Source organism: Paraphaeosphaeria sporulosa (assembly GCF_001642045.1).
Source record: "Paraphaeosphaeria sporulosa strain AP3s5-JAC2a unplaced genomic scaffold CC84scaffold_2, whole genome shotgun sequence".
Lineage (NCBI taxonomy): Eukaryota > Fungi > Ascomycota > Dothideomycetes > Pleosporales > Didymosphaeriaceae > Paraphaeosphaeria > Paraphaeosphaeria sporulosa.
In genome coordinates, this window is record NW_017253361.1 from 4,725,196 (window position 1) to 4,750,003 (window position 24,808).

Sequence of the window (24,808 nt, forward strand, 5' to 3'; positions counted from 1 at the left end):
AACTCTGTATACCTTGGTTTAATCCGAGTGAGAAATGTGGTACCTGAACTCTGACCTCGCTGCCGTATCCTGAGCCAGTCTGTCGATAGAAGCGTGAAAATGGACGAAGAAAAACATCTCCTCTCTGGAAGCTACTCAGAGTCCGAGCAAGGAGATCACTTGAAAAGCCCTTTAGCTCAGCAAAGCTTGCGACGTACTTTTTCATTTTCGTACTTCACTTCTGTAGTATCGATCCTCCTACTAATCTCCGTGACCACGAACGTCTTCCAATACCTACAACTCAGGCCATCCGCATTTCAACCATCGTCATGTGAGATACCAGCCTCCGCGAGCTCATTCAATGCTAACCCCCTCCATAGTTCCAGGACTGCAGAATCTGAAGCACCAGATCAAAACACACCATGCCGAGCATGGAGTGAAAAACAGCGACTACCAGGGCGGCCATACCAATGCGACCGCGGCAGCATGGACGGCTCTGCTCCAACGTAAGTGATATCGTACTCCACCTCCGCATCCATATCATATTTGATTCTAAAAAAAAAAACATCAGCATTCTACTTCAACGCCTCAGCTTCTGAGCTCTCCAACGCCGACGTCTCGCCCACGAATGCCGTGCGCGTCAAACAAGGCGGCTACCTAGCCAGTCTAGGCGTGTACCACGAACTTCACTGTCTGGTATGCTTCTCCTTCAAACTCCCCACCTTCATGCTAACACTCCGCCCAGAACCAATTCCGCAACTTCCTCTACCTAAGCACCAGTCCCACTCCCTTATCTGCAGAACAAATCACCTACTACGGCAGCCATCTGGACCACTGTATCGAAGTCCTCCGCCTGTCAAGCATGTGCAACGCCGATCTGAGTTTGTACACGTTTACGTGGCCGCGGGAGCAGAGTTTCACGTTTCTGGACGCGCATTCAAATACGCCGAGGAAGTGCGTGGACTGGGGTCAGGTTGAGAACTGGAGTATGGAGAGGAAGGTGGAGTTGGCGCCTACGGTGATAAAGCCCGGGGAGTGAATTATGATATTCGAGACAAGCATCAGATATCCAGAGTTCTGTATCAATACATACTAGCCAAAGGGAGAAAACCAACTCCAGAGATGCAAATAGCCACTTTGCTTGTCGCCCATTGTGCATGCCCCAAGACGCCATAGTCGCCCAAAAGAAAACCATTGAAGGACCAGGTCTTGACCGTTGTCCAGCTGAAAGAAAAAAAGTCAACGACGTCCACCACCGCGGTTGTTGCGTATCTTGCGCATGATATCGACATCACCCGAGCGACCCTTGTTATTCTCATTGAATACGACATTGCTCTTGGGGACGATCGTGTACGTGGTTGGGCCGGCTTCAGCACGAGCGCGCATGTAGGTTGTGGGGACCGCGAGTGCTTTGGTGCGAGCTGCGGCTTGTGCTGCGGCTTGGCTGGCCTGTGGATCGGCGACGCGTTTCTGGACATTTCTACAGGTTCGTTAGCAACGGCAGAGAAAGTCGAGAAATTATGAAAGACGTACGTTGGGTCGTAGTCGGCCTGAGCGAACTCCTTCTTGCGGTAGTCATCGGAACGCTTCAGGATAGGACGAGTCCAATCCGTGTACAAGCGCTCCGCCTGCCGCCGGATTGTCAACTCTGGACGCTTGCTCTTGCAGTAGAACATGATGACTTTGCCGATGCCTGAGGCAACAAGACTGTCCTTGGTAATGGGAAGCTTCGCCAAGGCAGCGAAAAGCTCCTTCTGGATGTCGTATGCGGGAAGGCTGCCGTCGCTAAGGGGCTCAAGGAAGAAGCGCACAGCTTCTAGGAGATTGGTCTCGGGATCAACGATGGAATCCTTGATGCTGTTCTTGTTCAACATAGTGACAACTTCGGGCAGCAGCTTAAGCTTGTGCCTAGCTGGCTCGCCGCGCTTCCGGCCTTCGTTGTCTGCCTCTGCTGCAGAGGCCATGCGTCGGCGCATGTCTTCGATTTCAGCATCGGCCATTCCTTCCAGGTCGATTCCGTCCTTCTTGCGCCGGCGCGAGCCTCCCGAGGGCTTCATGATGGCCTTAAGTTGCTCGTCAAGAGCGCGCTGCCGCCCTGTCCGCGATATTAGTGGGTTTCGCTTGAATATACAGCTGGGCTACCTACGCTGTTCAGGAGTGAGACTCTCGTCGTTCTCATCTGCTTCGGCTGCCCTGCCCTTCTTCCTCGATCGAGCTTTACGCGCGCCAGCCGCCTCATCGGTGCCGCCGACCTCCTCTTCGCGGTTCTTCTTTCGTCGCGGCTTGTCGGCGCGCTTTTTCTTCTTTTTGGGCGCATCACCTTCGCCCTCTGTTCGCTTCCGCTTGTGCACCCCAATCAGGTTCATGTTCTCGCCGTCGATGACTTGCGCCGGGCGCTCTTCAATAGCGAGGGCGCCCTCATCGAACTCCTCGAACTGTTGGTCATCCAGCTCACTCAGTACAGACTCGTTGTCTGACATGCCGCCCTCTTCAACATCGTCCGGGTCAGGCATCTCGTCCCTGGCTTCTGTGACCTCCACATCCTGGTCGGGTGCGCCGAGGGGCGGGTTGACGCCGTTTTCCTCCTCGAGTTCGGGTGCGAGAGGGTCCTCTGGCTCGTTGCCAGCCTCAGGCAACGGCGAGTTGGAGTGCGAGCGGGCGAACTCAACGTCCTCCATGATGGGCGCGGTGATTCCGGCAAACCGAAAGGATCTCGAGAGGCGGGAGATACGAAAAGCACGTAAAGAGGTGTAGCTGACGGTAATCGCGTGCAGATGGGTGGAGTGAAGAGTAAAGCACACGTTGACTTGAAAGAAAGCTGGGAGCGTCGCGGTCGCGGCGATTCGGCGAAAGTATCCAGCCGCTAACGGCCAGGCGCGACCTGCGTCCAAGCGCCGCTTCCTTCCTTTGACCTCTCACTTACAAACAGCAACGGGCGCCTGTTTTGGCATCCACCTCTTCTTCTCTTCACCACTCACCACTTCGCCTTTGCGCGCACGGCCACCCGCATATCTCGCTACACCAGAGTGCCTGCATAGCGCTCTCACGCGACATCAGCTCCCTCCCGACGCTTCTATCAAGCGCGACACTCACCCTCACAGTCTCCGAGCGCGTCTCTGCGGCTTATAGCGTCCGCGTACGGTACTGCACCGGCTGGCTTGGAGGAGGAAGAGAGGGCAAACTCGCGGGGTGGTGGCTCCGGCACTGGCTGGGAGAGTGCGAGATTTGTCGCTGTTCTGGGCACCTGGCGCAGTGCTTACGCTGCTCTTGCCTGGCGAGACATTCATCAATAGCTAGCATCAAGGCGAAAACATCACTTTGTCTTAGTGTGTTCGAGAGCGAGGAAACACTTCGTCCCTCTAATTGACCCGAAGCACCTGTCCGGACCGCCGACGTTCGATCGAGCAACTCATTCTCATCTCACGCACCACTATTCCCTCTAACCAAAGTGCCCTTTTCTTACTCTGTCTTCCACACCAATCTGCCCAAAATGTCTTCCATCTCCGACGAGGTCGCCGCCGACTTCAAGGACGCCCTGCAAGACCTGAAAGTCAATAGTAGACCAGAGATTAGCAATCTAACCCTCATCGCGAAAGAGAACACAGAGCATGCACAGGCGATATCGACCGTACTAGAGAACCACATCCGAACCGTAAGTGAACTTGACTTCATGCTGTGTGTCTCGCCTAAGTCTGGACACCACACTCACTTCCACCTTCCACCCCATTTTCCACCTTTGTACGTCAGTGACTGATCAATACAGGCTCGTCCGGAATGGAGGCTCCCTTCACTTTATGTACTTGACTCCATCGTCAAAAACATCGGTACTCCCTATACTGTTTACCTTGGCCGCGGTCTATATAAGACATTCATGGAAGCATACTCGAAAGTGGACCAACCCACCCGAAAGGCAATGGAAGGCTTATTGCGAACCTGGAAGCAGCCAGTCCCCGAATCGATGGATTCCCGTCCAGTCTTTCCTCTTGAGATGACTAGTGATATAGAAAACGCGCTTAATAAGATGCGTTCTGTTCAGGCTCAAATGCAGTCTCAGCGCCAGGTGCATGCCCTGCCAGCGAGGCCTGTCATTGCTGCCGCCTGGAGGAACACACCCACGCCTCCACAAAACGGCGCTCAATTTGTCGCTCCAGTTGACCCTCGAGCTCGACAGGTAAGCTAACGATAGTATCTAACATACATTGTGTTCTAACCAGCAGATAGTTCCCTGGGCAACAATTTGGGCAGCTCCCGCAACCCACGCCAACGCCAGATCAATTCAGTCAGCCTATGGGCTCTGTTGATTTGAACGAATTGAAAGAAGAGGTCGGCAAGCTCATCGCTACTACTCAGCAAGCATTTGCACTCAATTTTAGTGACCCTAGCTTGCAACAGAAGCTCAACGCACTACTTCAACTTAAGAAGATGTTGGATACACAGACTCTGCCACCACAGCAACTCGAGGCTGTTCGCAATCAGATTCGAGCGCTGGCCCCGCCACCTGCACCTACGCCAGTGCAAATGCCGGCCTTCATCCCTCCACCGATTGTCCATACGCCGCAGCAACCGCCAACACCTACTTTTCAGCCTCCTGCAACTGCTGCACCCGTGAACCTTGCGCAGATGCTTGCAAATTTCCAATCTCCTCCTGCCGTTATGAACCCGTCTCCCGCTCCCGCACCTGCGGCGCCTAACCTGGCAGACTTGATCGCACGCATGACGACTCCACAGTCTTCCACGCCAAATCCTGCGCCGTTTTACCCTTCACCGTTTCCCGGGCCTTCAGGGTCGACTCCTGTTCCTGCACACCCTATCCCAGCATCAGCACCTGCACCTGCAGCTACTCCGGTTCCCGCACCTCCAACCAACCTCGCACAACTTCTGGCTAGCTTTAACAAACCGTCTGCAGCAGCTGCAGCAGCCCCGACCCCACCTCCGTTTAATCCGGCTCTCCCTCCCCAAATTCCGAATCTCAGCCAATTGCTGGCGCAGGCGCAGCCTGCTGGTGCGGCACCGCCACCGCCTAACAATGCATCGTGGCTTTTGAATGCTCTGAGCGGACTGCCTAATGCTGGAACGCCTTCGAACCCCACGCCTCTCGGCTCTGAACCCATGACACGACAATCTTCTGCGCCAGTCAATGTGCATAACGATGTTGAACTAACGACTGCATCCATGAAGCAGTAAGTCGTCTTGGCCCTCGGCCATATAAGAGGCTCGTGCTGACAGTATTCACAGACCACGTCCACATCTCATCTCCCGATTATACGATGCAAAGCCCAACATCTGCACTACGTGCGGGCGACGATTTGATGCGACGTCACAGGGTAGAGAGAAGAAGGCCCGTCACATGGACTGGCACTTCAAGATGAAGGACCCTGATGCTGCTAAGCGTGGCGTCCACCGTAGCTGGTACTTCACTGAGAGGGTAAGAAAGCCAGGTCTAGCAAACAAACGTCTACTGACACGCTCCTAGGAGTGGATCGAGTATCGCGAGGTCGATGAGACAGCTCCTGAGGACACGACTAACGGCCCCTCGGGGGCAGCTGGAAGGGTCAAGAAGCAGGCGAAGGACCGATACGTTCTAGTCCCACAAGACGTCACGCTCGCCCACGCGCCGTGCCCGATTTGTCAGGAGAACTTTGAGCCCCAATGGTCCAAGGATGCTAACGATTTCGTATGGATGGACGCGGTAAAGGTCGGCGGCAAGATATACCATGCGACGTGCTGGGAGGAGTACAGCAAGGGTGCTGGCATTGCTACGCCGAGCACCCCGGACTCCGTGCTTGGAAAGCGCACGGCTGAAACAGGTACGCCTGCGTCCGGGAAGAAGCTGCGCGCTTTTTGAGCGATGCGGCTGGTATTGCTGGCACGTTCTTGTCTTTGGGCGGATACTGTGATTTAAGTTTTGATGCATAGCGACGGCGTTGGCATGTGGATAGCATCAATGTGGGTTGCGAGCAAGGCTTTGGCCGCTTTTCGGGGGAACTGTGTCTGTGGTAACATCGTCTCTAATCGGTGGCAAGAGAAGGTTATCAGTCTTCTCAAGCAATTGAGCTTCGGTGTTTTGAAACTTTCCTAGATAGGACTTCCACAATAAACAATTCATATGATTACGACGGTGGCCTACAAATCATTGCGGTGACTTCAGAGCGCAAGACCTTAGCCGTGCTATGACCGGGCGGTTGACCGAGGCACAGACACTTCCTTGGAAGCGGAAGGTCCGAGCGTGCCCTTCTGTCCGTCGTCGCTGCCAGCGACTACATTTCTGTCCCACGCCATTGTCAACCTGCACCGCGTCCATCGTCCTCAGCTAGCACATATTCCGCTTTATCAGCTCTCCTCTTCTCACACCATTCGGCACAATGGCACCGATACAGGACGCCTCGGTCGATGACCTCAAGCACAAGGTCTCGACTCTCGAAGCGCGCATCGCGGAGCTCGAGAGCAGACTGGGAGGCGGCCAGAGCAGTGCGCCCCAGGCCCAGGATGGTGTGCGCATGATTTTGATGGGTCCTCCGGGAGCTGGTAAGCTTGTAGCGCCGTGCAAGCACATGCGCTGGGAGAGGAAGGAATCTGACAGGCAGCTTAGGAAAGGGCACCCAGGCTCCCCGTCTCAAGGACAAGTTCTGCGTCTGCCATCTCGTACGTGCTGGGCCTTTGACAATGCGAGGGCCTGTCCCATGAAACCCGAGGCGGATGCTAACATGCGCAGGCCACCGGAGACATGCTGCGGGCACAGGTCGCAAAGAAGACGCCGCTCGGACGGGAAGCAAAGAAGATCATGGATGCCGGCGGCCTCGTGAGCGACGAGATCATGGTCAACATGATCAAGAGCGAGCTGGAGAACAACCAGGAGTGCAAGAACGGGTGCGTGAGAATCATGGCGACATCAGCTGCGCCAGCTTCGCAGCTTCCCGAGTGGTAATGCTAACACAGGATATATAGCTTCATTCTCGATGGCTTCCCGCGAACAGTTACTCAGGCCGAGAAGCTCGACGATATGCTTACCGCCAGCAAGAAGCCGCTCGAGCACGCCGTGGAGCTCCAGATCGACGACTCGCTCCTCGTCGCACGCATTACCGGCCGCCTGGTCCACCCTGCGTCTGGCCGCTCCTACCACAAGATCTTCAACCCGCCCAAGAGCGAGATGAAGGATGATGTCACCGGCGAGCCGCTCATCCAGCGCTCCGACGACAACGCAGACACACTCAAGAAGCGCCTCGGCACGTACCACGCGCAGACTGCGCCCGTCGTTTCATACTACCAGAAGACGGGCATCTGGACGCCCATTGACGCCAGCCAGGAGCCGGGACAGGTCTGGAAGAGCTTGTTGAAGGTCGTCGACAACAAAGCGACCATTAGCGGACGCACCGGCAGCCTGCTCAACAAGATCGGCCTTAAGAATTAGTTTCCCCACGCTTTCGTGATAAGGCGGGGCGGATGCACGAAAGGACGAGAACGTCTTCCTCAAGAGAGCGTTCCGACGATTTGATGGCTCTGTTTGGAACTGCATGGCTCGACACTTAAGAAATGTCTTTGGCTTAGGCGAAGAAGCAGACGATGGTTGCACATAGGTGATGGTACTGTTACCCCGGTTTCCCTGTACTTGTAAAGATGAGCTTTTCTTGGTCAGGCTCGCGATGAGACGAGAGGCCTAGGTTCTGTATGGTAGCTAGCGTTTTGATCTCTTCCGCGGTGTCTTGGTGTTTGATCAAGAAGGTGCGGAAGGCGAAAAGTGCATGAATGATACTCAACCTGCGGCTCGCTCATCCGTGCTATACAGAACCGCTCCTACTCTGCTGACACATACTCCCCGACTTGAACCTGTTACCTCGCTTCAGATGTCTTTTGGTCAAACGATTCGCAAATCCGCTTCGAAAGATCCAATGCCAACACACCCATTGGTTGCGCTTCCTGAACACTAAGTTCCAGGCCACCACCTTGCACCCCGGGCACACGTGGCTTGGCATCTCAGCTCCAGCTTTCGCCACCGTCATCTCCCGACGAAAGTCCTAATCTACGTACTCGATCGTGTCGTGTCGTGTCCGTATGACCGCACAAAGGAACGTGCTGTTCTCTGTTGCCTTTAGGTGAGTGAGTTCAAATCGCTGCAAACGACGTGCTAGTCGAATTCATTGGCTGATATCCAGGACTGTTAGCTGCCGACCAGACGCAACCATGGCCAAGCTTTCAGATCTACCATCCGAGCTACTGGAGCAGGTCTTGCTATATCTACCTCAGTCAGCCTACTGTTCCCTTTCCCGGGTGAATAAAGCGCTCTACGGCATCACTACATCGTACTTGTACCGCGACATTACTCTTCTGGCTCGATCCAGGGATCACACCCCCCGGGTAGACAGGCTCTTCTTCAACATCCTGGATAACCCAAAACTGGGGAAGCATGTAAGAAGCCTCACAGCAGGCGTGTGCACCCAAGAACCATGCCGCGAAGTGAGACTATGCATGCCTATCGACAACAAGGCCGAACATCGACTATCTGTCGAAAAGGCCATGAGGTTTATTGATAAATGGCAGCCTGTTGTCCAAGCGGAAGATTTCCTTGATGGTCTGGACGCCAATGACTACGGGGTCTATTTTGCCTTGCTGTACCTGTTGGTCCTTCCCACGCTACAATGCATCAACATTTCCGAGATAGGCGACGAGACTTTAAGACCTCTCAAGTACACTCTAGACAATATCAGAACTGAAGAGGCGACCGGAAATACTCAACTTCTTGGACGTCTGGGGTCAGTCAAGGAGGTGACATACAACTTCCAACACGATATGACCAGTCCTTTTCCGCGGTCAGGCACGAACGACCTGTGGAGCTCTTTGATCATACACTCGATCGAATCTTTGGAGCTATCAGCATGCCGCGAATGGTCGTCGTTTTCTCGTCCCGGTGCCCCGGTTCCCCGTTTCGCTCGGTTCCGAAACTTCCAACCAGCATCCACATTGATGTTCCTTACCACATTTGTTATGCGTTGTACCGTGAACGTTGCTGAGACATTACATGGAATTCTCCCACAGACTCCACAGCTCCGCTCGCTGACTTGTGAGGCGTTCTGCGACACCAGCCGAAATCCTCTAAATGCAGACACGGCTGGGGCGACGCCACCATGGATACTGCTCGAACAGTGGAATGCGGAACTCAACACGGTCAAGAATACTTTAGAAACCTTAGTACTCAGCGTGGAGTTGAGCAATGGGGACTGCACGTTTTTCAGGCAACCTGACCTCAAACCACACGTCAGTGGCCGGCTCAACTTGAGCAGGTTCGATCGATTGCACACGCTCGAGGTGCCTGTGCCCTTCCTGACAGACGACGCTTTCCTTTGGATCGGTTCGGACACGAATTTCTCGCCATATGCTCCACCAAATCTTCGTCACCTCACACTTCGTACGGATATGACAGAGGCACAATGGGTGTACCCTTGGGACACATCAATCAGGGAGAAAGGGCCTACGTTCCAAGAGTCGAAAGAAGAAGCCTGGGTGAAGGACCAAGCTAGAATGGACTTGACCTGCGTTTTTCAGATAGCGCTGGCTCTGATAGACCAACTGCCGGATCTGCAGTCTTTTTCCGTCTGGCAGCCTCCAGACCCCTCCCTCGACATGTTCGGCTATCAATTGGAGGACTTGCGCACATCCTGTAAAAACAAGTCCATCACCGCGAGAGTCGTCTATCCGATGTTACTTCGACGGAAGTCGACCGTCCATTGGGATTTGGCACGGGAGGTTACACTCTTTGATTCACAGTTCCCCGATAGCGGATCGGTCGCCCGGATGTTTCGTGGCGAACGACGTGGCATACCACTTGGACTTGCTTCGCAGTATCACTTGGGTGAATTCAGGAAGAATCATGTCCGCAGGCATAGGTAATCATTGATTGTACACAGGCACTGGTGAGGACACAAGATCTCTTCGAGCGCACCTCTAGTGCAGAGTTGTAAAAAGAAAGATTTGAAGGACGTCACAGATAGACACATGGTGGCTCAACAAGACAGACTACCCTGAACACTGAGGGTTATGCCGAGTGCTTCCTCCCTGCTCCGCTTATCAAGCTCTTTTTCTTCGGGCCACTTTAACGAAGGTCGAGTCTCATAAATATACAAATTGATGCCGCTATGTCTTCGAACGCACACCCAACAATGATCAGCCATTTCGCAAAGGGTGTACGAATGAGCGAATGTCTTCAGTTATGAGTCCTGGTTCCTCAGCTGCCCCGAAATGCCCTCCGCTGGGAAACAAGGTCCACTGACGCAGATCGCTATGTGCTGCAAAGATCGAACGTGGCCGGTAGAACAGGTCTTTTGGTAGCACGGCAACAGCCGTCGGCACGCTGATCTCAGGCTTGATATCGTTAGCCAGCGCCATGGGCTGCGGAAACCCAGACGCTCTGCAGAACAGCTCCGACGAGACGAAGCTGTTAGTGAGCCAGTACAGCGAAACATGCGTGAGCAGCGTATCCTTGTCGAACCTCGTCTCCACGTCTCCACGGCAATCGCTCCAGGCACGGCGACGCAGGAGCAGCCACGCCGCCAGCCCTACGGGGCTGTCGTGCACCGCCCAGGCGAGGGTCTGCGGGTCCAACGCATTGATCAAGACATGTATGAACGCCCCCTGGCCTCTGTCTTGACCCTCCATCAATGTGCGTTCTTCTGGTGTCATTCTACTTTGGTCGTCAGGGCCAAACGGCACACCTGGCAGAACGGGGAAGCTCAGATGCACGCCGATAATTGAGTCGGGATGCGCGTGGCCTAGCCGCGCACTCACAAACGCGCCCGCGTCGCCGCCATGCGTGACGAACCGCTCATACCCCAGCTCCCGCATCAGCTTCACCCACATATCAGCCGTCTCGACATACCCCACGCCGGTCCGCGGCAGCGGTCCCGAGAAGGCGAAGCCCGGCAGCGAGGGCACGACGACATCGAAGGCGTCGCCGGGGTCGCCGCCGTGGGCAGCTGGATCGGCCAGCGCCGCGATGACGGCCTTGAAGTCCCAGAAGGTCCAGGGCCAGCCGTGGTTCAGGAGGATGGGGACGGGGCTGGGTCCCTTGCCGCGCACGTGGATGAAGTGGATCGGTATGCCGTCGATTTCTGCAAGGAACTGCGGGAAGTTGTTGATGTGCGCTTCCTGGGCGCGCCAATCGAAGCGGGACTGCCAGTAAGTGACCAGTTCGCGCAGGTAGGTGCCGTTGACGCCGGAGGTCCAGTCGTCGTTGTCGAGTTCGGGCGCCCAGCGCGTGTTTGCCAGGCGTGTGTGCAGCGCGTCTATCTCACTTTGCGGCACGTTTATCTTGAATGGCTCAATCTTCATCGTCGCTGTGGCGTGCGCTCGAGGAATCTGTTTTGTCTGTCTTTCGCGGAAGTGACGAGAGAACAGATGATGCCGCAGTGTGCCGACGAGACTGGGAGAGGCAAGACCAGAGGTTATTTTTATGTCGATGCAGAAGAGTGTGCGAAGCATAAGCAGAAGCAGGAGATATACGACGGTAATACCATGATGGGGTCCCAAGATTGAGGCTGTGAAGTTGGTGCTTAACGTTATATTTCGTCAGCAGGACGATCGCCTTGGGCTGGGTGACTGTAGTTGAAGGCGACTCTTAACGTTATGCCTCAAGCTGCAGATGAATACCTTTGTACCGCTAGCATGGAGGACTAATGCTAGGGGTGATGCTGGACGCACTTCACCAACTAGACAAAGACGCTTCGACTCCACGATTTCTAGCGTTAGCATAGGCATAGAAAAGCGATTAGTCTTCAGTGAATCAAAGGCGCGATCCGCATTCTTATACCCATTCATAGAGTGCAACACCGCCATAGGTCAATCACTAAATCTTCCCACCGCAATCCTCAGGTTCATCCCTAATTCAAGCAATCATCGCATTCAACGCGGCCAGCGTCAATCACTATAATCATAGTAGTAACCTATGGAACAAGCTTTCGATAATCTTTAGAATTACCATCAATACAATCATTGGAATCATTATTAGAATAATCATTATGGCGTCCTCGCAACTGATGTCAGCCCAGCTTGATGCCCTCCAGCGGCAGAAACATGCTCTCCCTCCCCACCACCATTGCACTGTCAATGCGCTCCCGCTCCTTCTCCGCCCTCTCACCACCCACGCCCTCGCCAAACCGCCACCGCCACACCTCAGCCCTCTTCTCCTTCTCAATCCCAAAACAAACATCCCGCCCCGCCTCAGGCATCCCGACCTCCCTCACCGCATCCTCGAGCCACGTCCCGTCCTTGGCACCGGGCTTGATCCTCACCGCAAAGTCGGCCAGCTGCGGCGCATGCACGCCCCTCTTGTCCAGATACTCTGCGATCCTGCCCATCTTCCTGCCCATGGCCGCGCCCGTCGCCCACGGGCAGTGCAGCACAAGGTCGTCGCGCAGCACCAGCGTCCGCACCCCCCACGGCAGCACCTCCTCGAGCGCGGCCGCGAAGTCGGGCGCCCACCCCAGGAACATGACCATCGGGACTTCGACGCGCTCGAGGTGCTGCATGTCCTTGAGCACGGCGAGGGTGCCCTGCATGGGCGGGAAGGGGATGCCCTGAAGCTTGAGCGCCGCGGGAGACAGGGAGCCCGGCGCGAGCGCGATGCTGAGTTTTACGTCTTGGAGGGTGTTTTTGAGGGCGGAGAGGGCGATGTTGAGGCCGTCGAGATTGAGGTAGGGGGATAGTGGGGGTCCAGAGGGCGTGTGCGCGTTGTACAGGATTTCCTGGTCGTAGTGGAAGCGCTTGAGGTGGGGCGTTGCGTGGAGCAGTTGGTCGAGCGTCCCCCGCGTGATGTTTGTGCGGAAGAGGCGGAGCATGGTGAGAGTTTCGTTGCGCGGAGCCGCGGGGCGGTTCCAGGCGAGCTGCCAGGGCTGCGTCATAAGATATTCGAACGTACGCACGGTGTCGGAGTAGAAGATGGGCCGGATGAGGTCGAGGTCCATGTACGACACCGAATTTTCAGGGTCGAAGCGCTTGTCGCCCAGAACTACGTGGTTGAGTTTGGGGAAGAGGCGGGGCGCGCGTTTGAGGACCTGCGGGAGGAAAAGCGAGTGCATGAGGAATCCGTCTCCCAGATCCAACGTCCTTAGTTCGGTGAAGCGCGTCATAACCAGCGTCGCCAAAGCATCCTTGCTGCGATTTCTGAACTGCTCCTGCTCTTTGTGCATGCTCTCGTCCACGAAAGAATAGATTTCGTTGGAGGCGAAAATCTTCTGTGACTTGGACAGGGTTTGACATCCTTTCAACCCCCACAAGTTGACCGATGCAGGGCCAGCCTTTGCGTCCTCGGGCCACGGGTTGTACTTGGTCCAGAAGGGGAGCGGTCCTCGAAGCTTGAAGACTTTGACATACGATGCGAACTGCGGCTGCTCGAGCAGAGTCCGGAGCAGGAGCGCAAGTCTCCGGGCGCAGCTGCGGGACTTGGTCGCTTCGAACTTGACATCGCGGTAAAGGAATGGCAAAGTTTCTCTGTAGAGGCTTCTCGAGACTCTCAAGATGTCGTTGTAGTCGTGTCTGCCGAGATACTCCAGGATGATCGACAGAATTCCCGCGGGGAGTTCGGAGAGTTTCGTCATTGCGGTCAAGGCTGTGGAGTCGGTCGGATCGCCACAGCTCAGCAAGCAATTTAGGATTCAAGACATTATGTACTTTTTGTGTTTGTTCGTCAAGGCCCTCGAGCTAGCTCGCGATTGCCGATCAGGAAGCAGTATTGGAAATGGGAAATGGGGATGCGAAGACGGAGATAGGAAGGTGAAATATGTACAAGGCAAGTAAGTTCAGCACATGGTTTAGCCGCCACGCCGTGCCTTGTTCGGGAGCTGGGCAGGGGTCTCGCACGCACGCGCTTGGCCGCTCTGAGATTAACCCGATATTGACTGAACTCCGAAAACCAGCCAAAGGGTCCTCGGTCAGAGCGAGGGGCCTCGGGGATTTGATGACACCGTCATCTTGCGGCCAATGGGACGTGTTGGTGGCCTCTGAATTTCCACGCTGGTTACAACGACACTGCGGACGGACCTCGTTGACGACGCCACACCCAATGCCGCACTAGGCAAGTCCCGCGGCGCAGATTGGGGCTCAAACTACGGTTGTGGCTGCCGCATGTACGCTTTTGGTGGTTGAAAATGCGCGGGGCGGACGCATCCGTAGTCGCGCGCGAGTGACGCAGGAGAACATTGGGTAGTGTATAGGAAGTCTTCGCGTTGCTCTTCCGGTCATTTCACAGCTGGCGGCCTGAGTCGGAAACGACAACTCGCTGTGAAAGCTCATCTAAGGTCATTGCGCGTTCAACGGCCGTTGAGCTGCATCTGACCTGCGAAGATAGGGGCTCTTAGTAGACCGAGGTCAATCCCATGGAGTCGAGCGCAGGTGCTTCGGCGGTGGTTCCTGAAGGGCGAGGTGCTTGTGATGTACTGTATACAGGTTCCTACCTCGGTTCGCAGACCTCCGCGTGGAAGCGTACCAGAGGAGGTGTACCGCTGCTATGGTCCAATTAGTCTACCCAGCTAAGCCGGCGGTACGCTACGACTTACAGTGCTCCTGCTAGAATAGCCCACCACCCGCCATCCCTGCTTCGGCGGTGGTTCCGGATGGGCGAGGTGCTTGGGTGTAGAAGCCGGTGGCTACGGTGCTCCTGCTATACAAGTCGAAATGGACCATCGTAGGGATTTGACAAGATTTTGTAAATCTTAGAGTTGTCGATTCATCATGCACTGCTCGCTCAAACGCAAGGGCTCGACAGCCACTGAGCAAGCGGCGTGCTCAACATGGAAGCAGCATTCGGAGCTGGTGCTACGCTCAAGGCAGGTGTAAATTGCAATCGTCGCGTAGTCTCGGCGAGAAGGGTGACCAGGACCGCAACGTAGCGTGCGATTTCTCTGTCGCGCATCAGCCCAGCACTGGTGCATTTACAGCGTCATGAACGTCTGTCTACTGGGCATTTAACACATACTCCGGGTCCCCAAAGAACCGTCGATAGGGCAGTCCTGGAGATCACGGTGGCAGCAATGCAGTTGAGACGCAGGTACCCAGTACCATCCGAATTGCTCATATGGATAGATTAACATGTGCCGTACTGTACATAAAAGGTATCTGAACTACACGTGGAACAAAAGATGCAAAAGTATTAGATGCGAAGCGAAGCAAAAGTAAAATAACAAACCAGACCAACGCCGCATGTTTTTGCCCAGATGTCGTAACGTCGCCAATGCAAATTGAAGCCAAGGTAAATCATCTCATCTCAAGCGTGCGAGAAAGAAGCACACCTAGTGTGCGAGCGTGCCATAGTCGTTGTTAGTCAATCCGTTGGGCACAGCCTTCAGGCTCATCTCCTTGAAGCTCTTGGCCATGTCGGACGCCTTGCCGCCCGCGCTCTTGAGGTTCTTACCAGCGGGGTGCTGCGCCTGCACGGGGCTTTCGACGACGGTATCGTCCGTGGAGTCCTCGCCTGCCTCGGCCTCCGCATCGTCGTCCTGCTCGACCTCGTCGGCCTCCTCAGCGTCAGCCTCTTCGCCATCGGCTTCAGCTTCGACCTCGCCGTCGGCGTCCTCCGCATCCGCCATCTCGGCCTCGACGTCGATGAGCTCCTCCGCGTCGGCCGGGTCGTCCCTTGAATCGGGGATAGCCGCCTCGTCGAGCCGCCAGTCCTGAATAGCCCTGAGGATATCGACCGCCAGCTGGCCGTTCTTTTTGAGCGCCTTGTCCCAGTGCGCGGGGATGCCCTGCTCGAGCACCATCATGCGCGCCACGCTGTGTACCAGCATGTGCCGCATGGGGCTTCCATCCTCGGTGTTCGCATACACGTACTGCACGCGCCGCAACCCGGGGTAGCTGTCGCTGAACTTGTACCATTCGCGCACGACCTGCAATACGTCTGCGATTAGGCCAGGGATCTGGAATTTCTCGGCCATGAGGTACAGGTCGAAGAGCATGGTGAGGTCGCCCTCCTCGCGGGGCACGGGGAGCGAGGACGAGTACAGCCAGCCGACGAGGGTCTTGAAGGGGGCGTCTTCTTCGTCCGGGAGGCCGAAGGATGTTGTGGTGGAGCCCTTGCCGTAGAAGATGCTGCGGAAGAAGGGGGAGTGGTGGCAGAGGAGCTTCTCGTGGAGGATCCAGTGCGTGTTCTCGGGGCCAACGTAGACGTCGACCATGGAGCGGGAGAGGAGCCTGAGAAGGAGTTAGTATAGTTTCCATTGGTGTCTTTTGGTGAAGAGGCAGGGCATTGGGACTTCTTCTGCTGAGCGGATCTCGGGGCTGAAAGGGAGGTGCATACTCATTGAGCGGCTTGTCCTGCGGGGCCGTCATGATACCGGTCGTGTCTTCGTAACTATCAACAGAACTGGGTATATGTCAAGGAATTGCAATGAACAACAAGCAAAGCAGAGCGAAAAGCGAATGCAGATCCAAAGGCACGCTGTGGCCGTGCCGGCTTTAGCTAAAAAGCAGGTCGGGAGGCTGGGAATGGTATGGGAACGGGTATGACGTCGATGACGCTGTTGCGGCACGCCTGGTGCAGGACGAACCCTGCTTCGAATCGCAGCCCAGTCTAGTGCGACGCGCCAGCCGGGATCGCGTCGATCGCACGGCCAATGCCATGCCAAAGTGAATGCGGGCATCGTATTTGGCGCGCGAGAGTGAGCGCGTGGCAGTTGTGGTGGTTTGGAGAGGAGCTGGTCAGATGGAGTTAGCGTACCTGTCGGTCCGCGCATATGGAAGCGACGACGCAGTCACGACCCTCAGGAAGTCATATCCGTGATGATGTGATTCTATCAAGTGCTCGCATGCGCAGAGGAAATGTGAAGCTCCTCCAGCGATCCCGCGAGTTTGCATATACATGTCCATGTTATGCGTAAGAACGCACATGGAAGACGTGGTCCTTTGCGAAAATCCTCGCCCGACCATACCCGTGGTATCAAAAATCTCGGTCCAACGCCGAACGCCCCTTATGCGCAGCCCTTCTGGCGGAACAAGCGCCATGCTGTCCTCTTCCCTTCACCTCGGCGAGGAAACCCAAGTGAGGTGGTTCTGCAGCGAGTGCAGCGCCAGCTCGTTCCATTCGATTCTCCAATCACCGTTGGCACGGAAAGGATCTTTGTGAATGAACTTAGACACATCCTCCTGCATCTTGAGCACCTCGAGATACCCCACGACTTCCGCGAGGACGTCCTGAACTGGCGTGTCAGCCTCCACGCCCTTGAATTCTGGTATCTCAAGCAGGTTATGCGGCTGGGCGGCTGCCTTGAGCGACGAGTCGTCGATGAGGACGGTATTGCGCTGGTCGAAGCGCCCGCCGAACTCGGGGCGCTGGATTTCGTTTGACGCCCATATTCGCGTGAGGTTTTTGTAGCACTGAACGTTCATACTGTAGTGCTTTGGATCCAGGCCGAGTGTGTCTCGCCCCCAGCAGGCGATCAGGCGATGGCGGTAGTCGCCTAGGCCGATTTCTACGAGGACGCTCACGTTTTCTGGCTTTGCCGATGACCACACCATGACAACGAAGTTGTCGAACAGGTAAGCGAGGAACTGCTGGAGGAAGGGCCTAGCTATCATCTTCCTAGGTTGCTTGCGAGAATTGGGCCGGTAGATGAGCGTGCCGTTCAGGTCCAAGATCACGAGCTTTCTCGACGGAGGAATCCTGACTTCGGCCTGCAGCGCGGCTTGCATGAGGTACTTAGGAGTTGGTATAGGTGCCGGCAGAAAGATCTTCGGCTCCTTCTTCTTCTCCTTTGGTCCTATCCGTACTCCCACACTGCGCGATTTGTTAGCTTTGCGCTTCTGAACCGTACACGATCGAGCCGTGTGGAGGCAGGCATACTCTTTGGGTGTTTCTGGAGCAGTCATTTGCGACTGTGGCATGTTGGAGGATGTCTGTGCAAAGCGACGGAACCCAGCAGGATGATGTGGGGTCTGCCCAAAGGGTCTACAAAGGTTGTCAGTTGACCGTCTCCATGGAGGCTGCTTGCTATCATACTGCGCTGTCTCATTCGCCACATTTCCTGTCATCTGAAGAAGAGGCGGAGGCGGAGGTGGGCCCGGGAAGCCACCGGTGAACGAAGGTGTGCCAAACGGAAGTGGAGGCGGTGGAAAGGGCGGCGTGTTGTTATTGAAGGGGCCCTGTCCCGTGAACCAGTGCGATAGCGAGTGTCTGCCGTTGAAAGGACCTGGCTGTGTGGAGGCAAATGATCCCGCAGACGGAGGGGCACCCCTAGGGACATTCGACAGCAGAAGGTTGCCGTTGAAGAAGCCTGGCTGGCTGGGCAGTTGTCCTGTCGCAGGGCGCGGCTGGTGGCGCTGGGCATCCTCTTGACGATACGCCTCGGCTCTCCGGTCGTGCTCGGTCAGACCATTATTCGCAACGTTGACGACGCCTTCCACCCGTGTCGGAAGCGAAGGGCGTGGAGGCAGCGCATGTGCCGGCGGCGGGAGACTGGAGGGATTGTGGCCGCTGTCAGGCGCACGGGGTTGGGTGTTTTGGTCATTGGCGTGGTCGATCATCGTGACAGTGCTTTCGGTCGCAGCTGCCGGAGGTGACTTGGGTTCATTAGCACTCGCGGACTGCATCTGGTGCTGGACATGTTGATTGTACCGGAGAGGCGGCGCCGACGACGACGCCATGAGGGGCACGCTTGCCAAGCCTTTTGCTGCTCCAGGATTTGCGGGAAATTACTCGCAGGTATGGTACTTTGGGAAGGCGCATGTATTGTTGCAGTGGTGAAGGTGAAGGTGACTACCTAGGATTTTGTGGACCCTGGCCGCGGGGATTCATCGGTGGAGCGGTCGGCGAATCGGCGTGGGGGAGTCCCAGTAAAAAGTCATGAGAAGCCACCACGCTGCCCGCAAACCTCAACTACGACACATTCGCGATGCCGCTCTCCTCAAAACTCGACCAAAAGCTGCGCGCTGCCGAGGAAAGCTCCGACGATGAAGAATACTACGAAGTCACCGATCGATCCTCGTCGCCGTCCATCATCGAGACTGGTGAAGGCGGCGAGTTGCTAGATTCGGAGGACGGCGATGAAGAGGAGGGATCCGAAGATGAAGATATGGTAGAGAAACTAGCTTGGTTGAGAGAACTGCACTAACATCTACTAGTCAGACGACGCTGAAGAAGAGGCAAAGGCACAGATGAGCAAAGTCTCGTTCGGCGCACTAGCAAAAGCCCAGGATGCCCTCTCCGCAGACCGGAAGCGAAAGCGCGGCGACGAGTCCTCCAAATCCCAGGAAGACAAGCTCCAGGCTTTGCGGCAGCGATTGCAGGAGATCAAGGCCGCGAAGCTTGCCCAAGGCGGCGGCTTGCAGCCGAAACCGAAGGCTAAGAAGGCGCGACCGACCAAGGACGAGGAAGATAAAGAAGAAGACGATGATAGTGCCTCCGATTCTGACGCTGCGCCGGCTGCACGATCCAGCAAGCACGCGCCCGCCGTGCAGACAAGCAAAAAGGCTGTCTCGAGAAAGCGCCAGGTCGTCGACGCGAAGAAGCCCAAGTTCCGCGATCCCCGCTTCGATATCGGAGCGCCGCCAGACGAGAACACAGTCCAGCACCGATATGCCTTCCTCAACGACTACAAGAAGTCGGAGATGAACGACTTGCGGGACGCCATCAAGAAGACCAAGAACGAGGCAGACAAGGAGAAGCTCAAGAAGAAGCTCATGTCGATGGAGTCGCAGATGAAGGCCCAGCGCAACAAGGACCAGCAGCAGGATGTGATCCGTGAGCACAAGAAGAAGGAGAGGGAGCTGGTCAAGCAGGGCAAGCAGCCCTTCTACCTGAAGAAGTGTAAGTTCATCCTGAGTCGGCGGAGCTACTTTATACTGACCATACCAAGCCGAACAAAAGAAGATCGCCTTGGTCGAGCGCTTCCAGAAAATGAAGTCCAAGGACCGCGATCGGGCCATCGAGCGCCGTCGCAAGAAGGCGACGGCAAAGGAGCGGAAGAACATGCCCGACGAGAGGCGTGCAGTCTGAGCCAGAATCACTATATCTTGAGATACCCATTTTGCAATTACGTTCTCATCAAACAGATAGCACACATGTTTACTTGATTGTCCTAACCCCTGACTCTCCAAGTCTCGCAAAGCTCCGGATCATTCGGATTGTGGGGATGCGGGGTATGGTCCTACACCCAACAGATCGACGGCGGTACTGGAAATATTCGGTGTGATGTCTGCCCTGATGTGGGACCACTTCTGTTTGATATATATAGACGTCGCAGGAGCTTCACTCGGGAGTGGGTTATCCTGAACCGCCATCCGAAAACATCACGGCTAGTACGCACACCCTGTTTAGCTCCACACAACGAGAACGTATAATAACAGGCCAAGTTTCCAGTCCTACATCACTTCTCTAGACTACTGCGATATATCTGATCTATTCAAGAGGCACTCGACACCAACCTCCAATGCCGTCACTTCAAGACCTCCCTCCCTTCCCCTCCGACGTCCTCACCGCCCCCATCGCCCGCATCTCTCTTCAATCCCTCCTCGCCTCCGACCCATCATCCTGCGCAGCAACTCTCGAAGCATGCCGCACCCACGGCTTCTTCTACCTCGACCTGTCCTCCACCCCCCTCGGCACCTCCCTCCTCTCCGCTTCCACCTTTCTCCACGAGATCTCTCACAACGTCTTCAACCACGACCTCCCCTACAAAACAGCCCACGACCTCGTAAAAGGCGTCTCCCTCTTCGGCTACAAGCGCGCCGGCACCGTGAAAACCACAGACCCCACCCTCCGCCCCGACTCCACCGAGTTCTTCAACATAGCCAAGGACCATCTCCACGCCATCACACCCTCCCGCTCGTATCCCGCGGAGATCACAGCGCCGGAGACATGGGCCCTCCTCCAGGCCTTCTCGCGCGACGCGCATGAAGTCGGCATGCTCGTGCTCCGCGTGCTGGCCACACAACTCGGCATCCTGCCCGCCGCGTTTGTGAGCAAAAACGAGTTTGGGCAAAAGAGCGGCGACCATGTGCGTCTGACGCACAAGCCCGCGCGCGTGCCGGATCCCGCCGCCGCCCTCGGACTCCCCTCGCACACGGATTTCGGAAGTGTGACGATGCTGTTCAACTGGCTAGGCGGGCTGCAGATCCAGTCCCACGACCCTGCGCGTGTGGGCGGGTGGGAGTTTGTGAAACCGGTGGAGGACTGCGCGATTATTAACTTGGGGGATGCGATGGTTACGTTTACGAATGGGGTGCTGAAGAGCGCGAAACATCGCGTTGTGGATGCGCCGGGGGAGCAGGGGCGGGTGGATAGGTACAGTGTGGTGTATTTTGTAAGGCCGCATGATGAGGCTGTTATGGAGGCTGTTCAGGGGTTTGAGCATCTAGGGGGGAAGGGGAGGGTCGCAGGGAAGTTTGAGCCGAAGGTGCCGGAGGGGGAGGTGTTGAGGGCGGGGGAGTGGATGAGGCAGAGGGCAGTGCAAATGGGTAGTTAGATATTCGGGTGGATATTATTTTGGGAATGGAAGGATATATTGAACTCTCACACTCATGTGTGGATTGCGACGTGACTTGGCCAGATGATATGCTCTAACCACACTAAAGTACATAGGATCAGTTGCTCACTTGTTTGATGATTGCATGGGCACTGGACGGGGTAGCTTTGAACCTGCAGGAGACAGACCTTTTGACTTTGTAAACTGTATCGCAGAATTTTATTTTTATTTTTGTTTTTCCCTCAATTTGTTTTTCCCTCACTGAAATCGGGCCATGATCACTGGTTCTTTATTCTACCGTATTGTCAGCAAAGGAACTGTACACGGCCAGGCTAGAATAACCGCAGTATCTATAACTGGTTTACCCACAACAGGTGTGTGGCTTAAGGCTGGAGGACCCTTGTCGTGCGTGCGCCCGCAGTCATCGGTGTGCATCACATGGAAGCTGTACATCACGCCAGCTGCGAGGCTCTCTGTTCGAAGTCTGTCACCTTTTAGCTCAGGCGCGCAGAACTCACAAGTTAGCAACGAAAATAGAGCGTGACAAGCTAGGAAATAGATGACGAGAAGATTTTCTTGTGTCCTTGTTAATCAATAGCATCAGGGCTGGGGTAGCAATTTCGATGTTCCATTAGGACTGTACCTCCCCCTTTCTTGGTGGAAAGGACCAGCCTTTGGCTGAATGGCGGTTGCCTGTTTTCGTGCACTTAATTTAAGAGGGCATTTACGACTACAGCAAGGCAAACTTACAGTACGACATGGATGCTACACGTTCCGTTGCTATTGGTTTACAGCCTGGATTGAGTAGGCGAAAAGGGAGCGCCACAAGAGCAGCGCCACCATATCGTTTGCAGAGCTTATTGTAGGAGCTCGGATGGTGAGATAACTGAGTCTCCAAACCTATTTAAATTAGCATTCCTATCCGTGACGACTCCTTGTTTGACCATGCAGCCTGTCTTTATCAATGCCATCTACGCGTCGCCACTCGTCGACTGTATCAACTGCGTCTTGGAAAGACCAGAGATCAGCACAGGTTTCAAGAACACCTGTGCATGCAGCAATATATCCAAGAGCTTCGCGTTCGTTCATCGGCTCCATCCATAACGTCCGCGCTACAAGCGGCTTATTTGAGAACGCTAAGAACTTTTCGCGTACCACACATGCTCTTGTATATGAATTTTCATCCAAGCAATCGCTGAGCGAGAGGACCCTTGACGAAAACTCGGGTCCGGGATACCTTCAGGTTAGTGCCCAGCCCAGTCCATGGAAATCGTATGGCATGTGGCTAACATCTGATCAAGGAGGTTGTTCAGAATGGAAATTCTGACGACCAAAAACTACGCGTCATGTATGAGTAGTAGCGCGGGTGTGTATTGATCGCACTGACATTGGAAGCTTCTGCTTCCTTGAGCAAGTACCAAGCTCTGAACAAACGAATTTCAGGTGTCGACTCTCTCTGAGCGCAGCGTTCGCAAAGCAACTCATGGACACCTTCGATGTTACACCGCAATTCAGCGGTGCTATATTGGGAGAGCCTGATTACGGAGCACCTGGAGATTTTGCCACCTTTGATGACAAGGGCAACATTGAGAAGATAGGTATGTACACATGCATTAAATTCTTTGTTAATAATTTGAACTGCTTGGTTAACATCACGTCAGAATTCTGCTGTCAGCAGCCGCGCTGGGCTATTCATAAGAAACTTACTCCATGGTGCATTTACATGGCGTACTCCTACCAAGACAGAGCTACAACCTATATTGTTGCTTGCGACGCACATCAAGGCCGCTTCGACATCGTAAAAGAGCGACTTTCGGATCTACTAGCCGTTGATCCAACACATGGGACGTTCCTGAGCGACTCCCTCAACCCCTTTTTCCTCCACTTACTCATAACTCAAGAGGTTTTCCTCGATGCTGTGCCGGAGATCACCAAGCTACGACATCAGCTCTACGGCGCACTCGACAGGGTAGATCAATATGCGGCCAAAACAGAGAACGAGCGTGAAAAGAAAGAGCTCGAAGATCTAACTATCACCTTGCATATCGTGTCGCAAGAGACAGACCGCATGTTTGCCAACGTTAGTATGTCAAGCATGATACTGCAGCGAATGATACGAGCCCATGCTCGATATCAAGATAGCGTGAGCAACGATGCGTCGAAGAGGAATTCAGTAGTCAAGACCGACGATGCGCTCCATTATATGTTCGACAGCATTGAGAGCCAGCAAAGATGGTTGAATAGCTACAAGTCGCGGAAGGACATTGCGATGAACCTGGTTTGTGATCTCGTCTCCGTCCCTATCGCCACGTACTTATCGTTCGGCTCAAGGTCTTCAATCTAGTCACGCAACAAGATAGCTCCACCAGCACGACAATCGCCCGCGAAGCGAAAGCTGATGGATCCGCCATGCGCACGATCGCTACTCTGACAATGGTTTTTCTGCCAGGTACCTTTGTGTCGTCTGTTTTCAGTATGCCAATACTAGAGGGTGTGCATTGGCACCTCTATGTCGCCGTCACGATACCCTTGACGCTTTTCGTTTTCGTAACTTGGTGGTTCTGGCAGAACTTTGTATCCTTAAGAAGTAAGTTGGAGAAGCTCGCTCGAAGAGTACGGGGAAAGCGAGCTTCTGCTGGATATCGACCGTGACAAGATTGAAGGACGCAGTGATGTATCTTAGAACGTGTTTTATATTCGCTGCGATTGGGACGTTGTATACAGCTTAAAGAATGCATTACAAGTTTTTAGTAAAGCGTTTCGCCCAATGTCCTCATATACCTTGTATCATACTCTCTGCTTTGGGCAAGACAGCCCTGAAGGGCTCGAAGCGAAGAAAGCTACATGTCTCCGCCTAGACTCGAAAAACGTTCTATGAAGAGACTCTAGACCGGAATTTTGCAAGAAACGGCGAGCATAATCATTGCGTTGGCACACCACTCGTTGGTTTTTATTTTGAGGGGCCAACTGTGCAGGAAGACGCGAGCAACGGTTCAAATGGAACATGGCATGGGGCACAAACGAAATATACGCGGCGGTCTATGATTGTAAACCTCTTTCCTCTTTCTGGCGGAAGACGAAATTCCTCGCCGGCAGCAAACCCAGTTTATGTTCATAGCTTGTCTTTACGGACAAGAGCTACTTCAAGCGGGGCGGGAGATTTAAAGCGATAACACTTACGACGATATCTGTCCTATTGCGATCTTGTGCGTAAAATCTGGGAGGGACCGGAGGCATAATCAGTGTTACAGATAGATGTGAGACGGAAATCTAGTAATCCTGTGTAGGAAAAAGGACTTTATCACAAGCGCGCGCTGTCGGAATCTTTACGCTTAACTTGGTTCCCAGATCTTCCGCTCGGCTTCTACACGTTTAACATGGAACCATGC

General features: G+C 54.8%; 12 protein-coding genes across 12 annotated transcripts; 7 read left to right on the plus strand and 5 right to left on the minus strand.

Moving 5' to 3' along the window:
- Positions 1-99: 99 nt before the first annotated feature.
- CC84DRAFT_1256697 (uncharacterized protein) lies at positions 100-1,018 on the plus strand (the record flags this gene model as incomplete). The annotated part of the gene is made up of 4 exons (XM_018184647.1): positions 100-310; positions 360-485; positions 551-675; positions 725-1,018. 4 exons carry the CDS (start codon positions 100-102, stop codon positions 1,016-1,018), a joined length of 756 nt encoding a protein of 251 aa, XP_018041355.1.
- CC84DRAFT_1113667 (uncharacterized protein) lies at positions 1,003-2,787 on the minus strand. The gene is made up of 3 exons (XM_018175364.1): positions 2,126-2,787; positions 1,513-2,074; positions 1,003-1,459 (listed from the first exon to the last, which is right to left on the minus strand). The coding sequence occupies exons 1-3, from the start codon at positions 2,655-2,657 to the stop codon at positions 1,219-1,221; spliced, it is 1,335 nt and encodes a 444-aa protein (XP_018041356.1). The 5' UTR covers positions 2,658-2,787; the 3' UTR covers positions 1,003-1,218.
- A 502-nt stretch (positions 2,788-3,289) lies between these two features.
- On the plus strand, positions 3,290-5,872 carry CC84DRAFT_501639 (uncharacterized protein). Its single transcript, XM_018186564.1, has 5 exons — positions 3,290-3,631; positions 3,743-4,150; positions 4,201-5,159; positions 5,215-5,404; positions 5,453-5,872. The coding sequence occupies exons 1-5, from the start codon at positions 3,470-3,472 to the stop codon at positions 5,822-5,824; spliced, it is 2,091 nt and encodes a 696-aa protein (XP_018041357.1). The 5' UTR covers positions 3,290-3,469; the 3' UTR covers positions 5,825-5,872.
- A 356-nt stretch (positions 5,873-6,228) lies between these two features.
- CC84DRAFT_1256701 (adenylate kinase 1) lies at positions 6,229-7,781 on the plus strand. Its single transcript, XM_018184648.1, has 4 exons — positions 6,229-6,504; positions 6,569-6,621; positions 6,692-6,846; positions 6,925-7,781. The coding sequence occupies exons 1-4, from the start codon at positions 6,342-6,344 to the stop codon at positions 7,385-7,387; spliced, it is 834 nt and encodes a 277-aa protein (XP_018041358.1). The 5' UTR covers positions 6,229-6,341; the 3' UTR covers positions 7,388-7,781.
- Positions 7,782-7,978: 197 nt separating this feature from the next.
- On the plus strand, positions 7,979-9,962 carry CC84DRAFT_1139910 (uncharacterized protein). The gene is made up of 2 exons (XM_018176266.1): positions 7,979-8,069; positions 8,139-9,962. The coding sequence occupies exons 1-2, from the start codon at positions 8,029-8,031 to the stop codon at positions 9,859-9,861; spliced, it is 1,764 nt and encodes a 587-aa protein (XP_018041359.1). The 5' UTR covers positions 7,979-8,028; the 3' UTR covers positions 9,862-9,962.
- A 172-nt stretch (positions 9,963-10,134) lies between these two features.
- On the minus strand, positions 10,135-11,633 carry CC84DRAFT_1203279 (epocide hydrolase domain-containing protein; the record flags this gene model as incomplete). Its single annotated transcript, XM_018181816.1, has 2 exons — positions 10,135-11,518; positions 11,617-11,633. 2 exons carry the CDS (start codon positions 11,631-11,633, stop codon positions 10,135-10,137), a joined length of 1,401 nt encoding a protein of 466 aa, XP_018041360.1.
- Positions 11,634-12,005: 372 nt separating this feature from the next.
- On the minus strand, positions 12,006-13,768 carry CC84DRAFT_1256704 (uncharacterized protein; the record flags this gene model as incomplete). Its single annotated transcript, XM_018184649.1, has 1 exon — positions 12,006-13,768. The coding sequence occupies exon 1, from the start codon at positions 13,560-13,562 to the stop codon at positions 12,006-12,008; it is 1,557 nt and encodes a 518-aa protein (XP_018041361.1). The 5' UTR covers positions 13,563-13,768.
- Positions 13,769-15,013: 1,245 nt separating this feature from the next.
- On the minus strand, positions 15,014-16,625 carry CC84DRAFT_1113681 (uncharacterized protein). The gene is made up of 2 exons (XM_018175365.1): positions 16,259-16,625; positions 15,014-16,152 (listed from the first exon to the last, which is right to left on the minus strand). Exons 1-2 carry the CDS (start codon positions 16,288-16,290, stop codon positions 15,252-15,254), a joined length of 933 nt encoding a protein of 310 aa, XP_018041362.1. The 5' UTR covers positions 16,291-16,625; the 3' UTR covers positions 15,014-15,251.
- Positions 16,626-16,734: 109 nt separating this feature from the next.
- CC84DRAFT_1161793 (HAD-like protein) lies at positions 16,735-18,694 on the minus strand. Its single transcript, XM_018177838.1, has 4 exons — positions 18,572-18,694; positions 17,957-18,516; positions 17,801-17,905; positions 16,735-17,734 (listed from the first exon to the last, which is right to left on the minus strand). The coding sequence occupies exons 1-4, from the start codon at positions 18,680-18,682 to the stop codon at positions 16,978-16,980; spliced, it is 1,533 nt and encodes a 510-aa protein (XP_018041363.1). The 5' UTR covers positions 18,683-18,694; the 3' UTR covers positions 16,735-16,977.
- A 154-nt stretch (positions 18,695-18,848) lies between these two features.
- On the plus strand, positions 18,849-19,951 carry CC84DRAFT_1173301 (DUF947-domain-containing protein; the record flags this gene model as incomplete). The annotated part of the gene is made up of 3 exons (XM_018180022.1): positions 18,849-19,031; positions 19,078-19,762; positions 19,812-19,951. The coding sequence occupies 3 exons, from the start codon at positions 18,849-18,851 to the stop codon at positions 19,949-19,951; spliced, it is 1,008 nt and encodes a 335-aa protein (XP_018041364.1).
- A 169-nt stretch (positions 19,952-20,120) lies between these two features.
- CC84DRAFT_1238262 (Clavaminate synthase-like protein) lies at positions 20,121-21,419 on the plus strand (the record flags this gene model as incomplete). The annotated part of the gene is made up of 1 exon (XM_018183932.1): positions 20,121-21,419. Exon 1 carries the CDS (start codon positions 20,385-20,387, stop codon positions 21,417-21,419), a length of 1,035 nt encoding a protein of 344 aa, XP_018041365.1. The 5' UTR covers positions 20,121-20,384.
- A 964-nt stretch (positions 21,420-22,383) lies between these two features.
- On the plus strand, positions 22,384-24,071 carry CC84DRAFT_1238264 (uncharacterized protein; the record flags this gene model as incomplete). Its single annotated transcript, XM_018183933.1, has 5 exons — positions 22,384-22,662; positions 22,721-22,767; positions 22,863-23,017; positions 23,081-23,697; positions 23,751-24,071. The coding sequence occupies 5 exons, from the start codon at positions 22,384-22,386 to the stop codon at positions 24,069-24,071; spliced, it is 1,419 nt and encodes a 472-aa protein (XP_018041366.1).
- Positions 24,072-24,808: the final 737 nt, after the last annotated feature.

Excerpts from the sequence above, each read along its gene's own strand:
- CC84DRAFT_1256701 (XM_018184648.1), top strand. The coding sequence starts at position 6,342 with ATGGCACCGATACAGGACGCCTCGGTCGATGACCTCAAGCACAAGGTC. Across the intron at positions 6,505-6,568 it reads GATGGGTCCTCCGGGAGCTG|GAAAGGGCACCCAGGCTCCC; the intron begins GTAAGCTTGTAG and ends CAGGCAGCTTAG. Across the intron at positions 6,622-6,691 it reads AGTTCTGCGTCTGCCATCTC|GCCACCGGAGACATGCTGCG; the intron begins GTACGTGCTGGG and ends TAACATGCGCAG.
- CC84DRAFT_1113667 (XM_018175364.1), bottom strand. The coding sequence starts at position 2,657 with ATGGAGGACGTTGAGTTCGCCCGCTCGCACTCCAACTCGCCGTTGCCT. Across the intron at positions 2,075-2,125 it reads GAGTCTCACTCCTGAACAGC|GGCGGCAGCGCGCTCTTGAC; the intron begins GTAGGTAGCCCA and ends TATCGCGGACAG. Across the intron at positions 1,460-1,512 it reads CAGGCCGACTACGACCCAAC|AAATGTCCAGAAACGCGTCG; the intron begins GTACGTCTTTCA and ends ACGAACCTGTAG.
- CC84DRAFT_501639 (XM_018186564.1), top strand. The coding sequence starts at position 3,470 with ATGTCTTCCATCTCCGACGAGGTCGCCGCCGACTTCAAGGACGCCCTG. Across the intron at positions 4,151-4,200 it reads TTGACCCTCGAGCTCGACAG|TTCCCTGGGCAACAATTTGG; the intron begins GTAAGCTAACGA and ends ACCAGCAGATAG. Across the intron at positions 5,405-5,452 it reads GCTGGTACTTCACTGAGAGG|GAGTGGATCGAGTATCGCGA; the intron begins GTAAGAAAGCCA and ends ACACGCTCCTAG.
- CC84DRAFT_1113681 (XM_018175365.1), bottom strand. The coding sequence starts at position 16,290 with ATGACGGCCCCGCAGGACAAGCCGCTCAATGA. Across the intron at positions 16,153-16,258 it reads CAGGACAAGCCGCTCAATGA|GCTCCTCTCCCGCTCCATGG; the intron begins GTATGCACCTCC and ends ACTCCTTCTCAG.
- CC84DRAFT_1161793 (XM_018177838.1), bottom strand. The coding sequence starts at position 18,682 with ATGCGCCTTCCCAAAGTACCATACCTGCGAGTAATTTCCCGCAAATCC. Across the intron at positions 17,906-17,956 it reads GTGGCGAATGAGACAGCGCA|ACCCTTTGGGCAGACCCCAC; the intron begins GTATGATAGCAA and ends CAACCTTTGTAG. Across the intron at positions 17,735-17,800 it reads GCTCCAGAAACACCCAAAGA|TGTGGGAGTACGGATAGGAC; the intron begins GTATGCCTGCCT and ends CAAATCGCGCAG.
- CC84DRAFT_1139910 (XM_018176266.1), top strand. The coding sequence starts at position 8,029 with ATGACCGCACAAAGGAACGTGCTGTTCTCTGTTGCCTTTAG. Across the intron at positions 8,070-8,138 it reads CTGTTCTCTGTTGCCTTTAG|CTGCCGACCAGACGCAACCA; the intron begins GTGAGTGAGTTC and ends CAGGACTGTTAG.